At 36.7% G+C, this 6,000-nt stretch overlaps 1 protein-coding gene across 3 annotated transcripts in view; it reads left to right on the top strand.

The window, feature by feature from the left end:
• Positions 1–720: 720 nt before the first annotated feature.
• pax7b (paired box 7b) overlaps positions 721–6,000 on the top strand; it is a 54,534-nt gene continuing 49,254 nt past the window's right edge. The window contains exons 1-4 of one of the 3 annotated variants that reach the window (XM_082145341.1): positions 721–1,218; positions 2,186–2,421; positions 2,701–2,830; positions 3,080–3,208. In XM_082145341.1, coding sequence (XP_082001467.1) covers positions 1,134–1,218; positions 2,186–2,421; positions 2,701–2,830; positions 3,080–3,208 — 580 coding nt within the window. In that variant the 5' untranslated portion in view covers positions 721–1,133. Of the gene's footprint in view, positions 1,219–2,185; positions 2,422–2,700; positions 2,846–3,079; positions 3,209–6,000 lie in introns of all 3 variants that reach the window. The other 2 variants (XM_082145340.1, XM_082145342.1) reach the window with 2 other exon arrangements.

The following is a 6,000-nucleotide window of genomic DNA, read 5'->3' as shown; positions in this document are numbered from 1 at the left end:
ATTGGCCTGTCTTATTTTTGTAAATGGTCTTTTTCGTTTAGTGTTGTTGTGTTCAGTTTCTGCTCATTGTTTTTAAACTATAATAAGTTTTTCTTGGGTTTTCTATCAGTCGTGATGTCTAATGTAAAACGATTAAAAACGACTCATATGTTGCGCACTGTATAGGCAATTCCCGGTTTGAACGTTCAAGTCCTACCGGGAACATTATTAGCTTATCTGTAGGCTACTTTAATTAAAGGTTTTATGTTACAGTAAAACAGAACAATTCAATTAGCACAGACACAAGATTTATTTGATTCGACGGACTAGTCGAGCCTATATTGAAAACAGCCTATTTGAGTTGCAATTGTTTTGTGTTAAGGCCAAGTATAGGCTGTAAATATACTGACACTATGAATGAACAAAACACACATATCTAGCCTATATTTTTTTTTTTTAAGTATGCCTAGGCCTATCTAAACAAGTGCTGCTTTATTAGCTTATGACTTTTAGCCCTTATCAACAAATGGCAGGCGATCAATCAAATGTTTGCATTGTTTACTGCTCAAAGGCAATCTGATGGAGTAAATGAAAAGCTGGGCACTCCGCGTGTTCGTGCGTGTTTGTCTTACCCTGTGCTTTTTGTGATTGGTCGAAAAAAACTTGCTTGTTCCCCTCCATGCCCACATGAATAAAAGAAGACTGCGAGAGCCTATCGGCGCGCGCGACACCCCTCCTACACCGCGCGCTAAAGTTATCCACTTCAACTACTCCCAACCCCTAAGCAGACTTTGTCATCCAAAACTATCAGACCTTTTAAGAAAACACTGCAAAGAATTAAGTAACCTTTGTTCACTCGAGAGCGTTTGGAGTACCCCCTCCCTGGCGCGCGCTGCATCTTGTTCTTGCGGTAGTTATTTGGCTCATGACCCCCTCCGCACGAAACGACAGTGTTTATCTTTGTTTGATTTTTTGGAGGTTTCACAAACCCATCGATAGTCTGGCTGGATATCTTTTTTTTTTTTTCTTCTTTTTTTGAAAAGAGGACTTAAGTACATTTCTAGTTATTAAGGAAACATTCATCAACAAGTCTGGACTTGCTTTCGCAGTTTAATCATCAGCCTTACTGTGCCTCGTCATTTGTTAATAGTAGAATGTCATCTTTACCGGGAACAGTACCGCGAATGATGCGACCGGCTCCGGGACAGAACTATCCCCGCACTGGATTCCCCTTGGAAGGTTGGTTGGACAGGTGTAGGGTAGCATACCTTATTTTGTTGTAATTAATTGCTGCAAACGATATCAGGGCTGCAAGATACAGATTTAGGCCTATTCTAGTCAAAATGGTTCATTTTATTTTTTTAAATACTTTAAAGTGTAGCCTAGGCCTATATTTTCACTTGCGAGTGTACCAAATGATCGAATGTATTGAGATGCTTTACGCAAATGTCCGAGATTTCGCTTCTGAAAGTTTTTTTCCCCCCTTTTTTGTGGCTTTATTACATTTTGATGATCAGCGTGCGATTCAGTGTATCAGAATAAAATATATATTTTTTTCTCAGGGCAATTTTCGTGCTGGCAAAGATCGTCTTAAAGTTGTTCAAATAAAACTTTAAAATACTAAGCCATACCCGTCACTGTATTTGTTGACGTGATCTATAGTTGCGCAAGTGAATCCAGAATGCACAAAGAATTATACACTAATAATTTGAAAAACATGCGAATAATGAAGCAGGACGCATCCAGGCCGAGAGGACCACTCAAGAGCAATCTGTGAAATTACATTAAATGCAAAATTCTCCAGTAGATTTTCTTTCAGTAATTGACAGAAAACACAATTTACAATTTAAAACAACTGCGAATTTTAAACAGCTTGTCAATAAATGTAAGTAGCAAGAGCATTAAGTTGATTCAATTTATTTTTATTTGCATTTTTTTAAATTAGAAGAATAAAAAAAAAATTATTTGTTATTGTGTTTTTGTAAGACAGATTTCAACTACAAATTTTTATTCCATTAGTACAAAGTGCTTCTCGTGCAGGCTATTTGATATAATTGTATAGCCTACCCTATTTATTATTATAACCAGCCTATTATTTGACGCCTTTAAGAGGGGAATAAAAAAATTAAAAAGAAGGAAAATGTATGTCTGGACTCTTAGTGATAGCTGGCCAAAGTTAGATTTAATTCCCATTTCTCTACTGCAGTTTCAACTCCTCTGGGTCAAGGTCGAGTGAATCAGCTTGGCGGAGTTTTCATCAATGGCAGGCCTTTGCCAAATCATATCCGTCACAAAATAGTTGAAATGGCTCACCACGGCATCCGTCCCTGCGTGATCTCCAGACAACTTCGCGTTTCCCACGGTTGTGTGTCCAAAATCCTCTGCCGGTATCAAGAAACTGGTTCGATCCGTCCTGGAGCAATAGGAGGAAGTAAACCCAGAGTAAGTTTATTATTATTATTATTATTATTATTATTAGCTGGGTATTTTTGTATTTTGTGCATTTTATTTGTCTATGAATGATTTCATTTTAAAACCTACGTTTGAGAAAAGATGATAGCATTTTAAAAGTAAAAGAAGAAAAGGACATCTACACTGAGCACGTTAATGTACGCTAGGCTACAATTTGTTCTAAAATTTGTTCTTTTTTTCCTCTTTACCCACACTTTCTATTTTTCCATTCTCTTTGTATCTCCTCTCCTTTTCTATCAAACACAAAAGCAGGTGGCAACACCTGACGTGGAAAAACGAATCGAAGAATACAAGCGCGAAAATCCCGGCATGTTTAGTTGGGAGATTCGGGATAAACTGTTGAAGGACGGTGTGTGTGACAGAAGTACAGTTCCCTCAGGTGAGGCCTCATCTGGTAAGCAACCCCCTTTTTTTTCATGTCCTCCAGCGTAATTTCTATCACAATCATTTTGTACATAATTTAACAAATTGAACAGAAAATAAAAATAGATTATTTTTATTATTATTTGTAGGCTATAATAGTTTATATTAATTATAAATTACAAGTATAGGTAATGTTGACGTTATTATTCTTATTATTATTATTTCCCTACTATAATAATTATTATTATTTTAATTATCCCATCAGTAAGTTCTATCAGCCGGGTTCTACGTGCGCGTTTCGGCAAAAAAGACGATGAGGACGATTGCGACAAAAAAGATGACAGTGGGGAGAAAAAAACCAAGCACAGCATTGACGGCATACTGGGAGAGAAAGGTAAATCATTTAAATTGTCTTCTGATTGTAGGCTATATGCAGAAGAAGAAGAAGAGAAAAAAAAGAAAAACACCTGTTTAAATAAATTTTGCGCTTGAGTTTATTGGGCATCTGTTAAATCTGCACAATAAATCGGTGTGTGCTTTTTGTGTCAGTGCTCAGCGTCTTTCCCATCGCTTGAGATTTCTCTGCTTGTTCAACTGTCATTTAGTAATTTGATTTAGTGTGTATTTATACTGGCTCTGACGTATGGTATTTAGGCCTTGATCTATTTGTATAACAGACTCATTTGATTTGACGCCGAGGAAACGGTAACTGACAGATGACCGATGTGGCAATCAATATCAATTACAGCCCATAAGTTCAGCATTGCCCGCTGGTTCTCGCGATAATTCGGCACGCTTATTCGCACGTTAACAGACCTTGCATCTGGCAAAGAGTAATGAGCATTTCCCCTAACAACACTGTAATAATATGAATAATTTTTTTGGTGGTTTCGATTTTATTGTATTTTTTCACTATTATGAAATAACACAATAGTTGATTTTTTGAGCTATTGTCTATATAGCCGTGTCCATTGTTTTATCTCGGGAGAATAATTAACCACAAAAAGACAAGTCGTATTGTTTGCTTAAAATAATAGTGCTTAAAAAACATTTTCGTTTTTTTTTTACACTTGAAGATGAACCTCAGTCCAAAGATCTCTGCTTCACTGAAGTTCTTTTGGAGCGAGGAATCTAAAGCAAGGGCTTCGAAAGAAGGAATGAAGCCTTCCTTTCACATTCAAAAACCCGTAAAGGGGGGAAAAACTTTTAACAAAAGGCCAAGAGGAGGACTATAGAGAGATGAATTATTCAATACACCCTGCTGGTAGATAGTTTTGTAATATTATGGAATCGTCTGTTGGAATAGAATGAGATTTGGAGGGTGCAAAATGTTTTATTCTTGTTTGGAAATGCCCACTGCTCTTTTTGGAATCACTATTGTGTTTCTATAGCTGACGTTTAGAGAGGTGGTTTAGATAGGAGGTGCTCGGCCCGTCATTACGCTAATTTCAATATTAAAATGAATGCAACATTAATCGGTTATTGATAGGCTATAGGAAATTCGTCGGTTTTATTCGTATTCAATATTTTATTTTTATTTTATTTTTTTACATGGAATAATAATGTTTTCAATTTTAAAATATGGCAAAGGGCTTTTTTTATTTTTATTCAGAGGATGCACTATTTAAAATGGCCTTTAACACGACTGTGTGCTCGATTGATCTCAAATTTGTATCGTTTTAGAACCCACGTTTGTGTTTACGCGTATGTGTGCGTGCGCGCGCAAACTCAAAACCCTCATACAACCTCTGTGGACTTTATTCAGAGGCCAGCAGGAGCCACAGCTATTGGATTACGGATATGCGAAGTGACAATCCGTGATTAGAAATGTTTGCCATTGCCTTAAACGCTGTGGGTTGAGAATATGAATAGGCCTATTTGAAACTTATGAATGCATGCATTTCTGCTAGGATTCATGAATAATTTGTGTAGCCTAAATATCAGTAGCCTAATGTTTATTTACATCTCCAAAATTACTCCACATTTGTCTTACATTTTGTGAAATGTCTTTTCACATTTAGCTTTATCCAGTGTCATACATAAGAGCTGGGGCTAAAGTGCAATATTTTTCAAGACTTAAAACGATTTTTCTCAGGGCTTGTTTCACTTGATCATCCAACTGGCATTTAATAATGTTAAGACTTATTAGAGTTCGTAATGAAAACGTGTCTTTTGAACAAGCGGCTGTGTTGGAGATGGGTGTAATAACTCACAGGCATAGCAAGAAACTTATTTATCCCCAATCAGCTCTCACTGCCTGAGTTCCAAGCACAACGTTATTTTGAAAGGTTTTAAAGCAGATTAAATTGAGCCTTTTCTTTCTCTTCGCTTTCATCTTTAAACGGCCCTCACTGGCTAGCCTTCGGCACAATTTCTTGAGATTTTTTCCCTTTTTCTCACACTTGTTCGTATATTTGTTTTATTGTATTTTTTGGTCTATTTTAGTTGATTTGACGCACAAATACATGGCAAATGAATGAGACCCCAAGCAGACTATTTGTGGACAAATTGGGCAGTTTTGTATTACTATGGGTGTGAAATTATTGAACAAAGAGAAGTGAGTCCTGGCTTCATAACCAAGCCAAAACTCCACTCTTTGTCTATAAATGGGTCTAATCATGCTGGTTTAAAACATAAGTCTGTCTATTTAGTAACTTCTGAAATGAGCTGCCCCCAAAGCATACCTGTCATTTTGTATTTAACGAATTTTCACAGTTGTTGTGCTCCTATTTTTCACGTTCTGACATTCACATAACCCTTAAATCAGTGTTTGAATTGAATCTGAGTATGAAAGGCGGCGCACATGTGGTGCTTTAGCCTTCTCGACCAATAAAATGTCATTTGACCCATAGAAAAATTTGTCGGCCAATTAATGGAGATTGACTGATTTGCCCATTTGACATCAGTTGGTTAAATCAATTGGCGTTTAGGGACTAATCCCACAAGAACGAAAAGAAATATCGTTTAAACAAATCGGTGAATTAGGCCTACGTGCATTTCTTACTTAGTTAGTTTTTTTTTTTTTTTTTTTTTTTTTTTTTTGCTGTGTGGCGGATAGGCATATTTTGCCTTCACGTGCTATAGGAAATTTCCTACTTCCCACTTCTGAAGTCGTGATTACGAGCTCATCGCATTCAAATTTTGACTTGAGAGGGCGTTCATGTCCAATTTTTTAACTAGGAAACT

This window comes from Leuciscus leuciscus, assembly GCF_965113295.1.
Source record: "Leuciscus leuciscus genome assembly, chromosome: 18".
In the NCBI taxonomy this organism is placed as follows: domain Eukaryota; kingdom Metazoa; phylum Chordata; class Actinopteri; order Cypriniformes; family Leuciscidae; genus Leuciscus; species Leuciscus leuciscus.
This window is presented reverse-complemented; position numbering and strand designations above follow the sequence as displayed.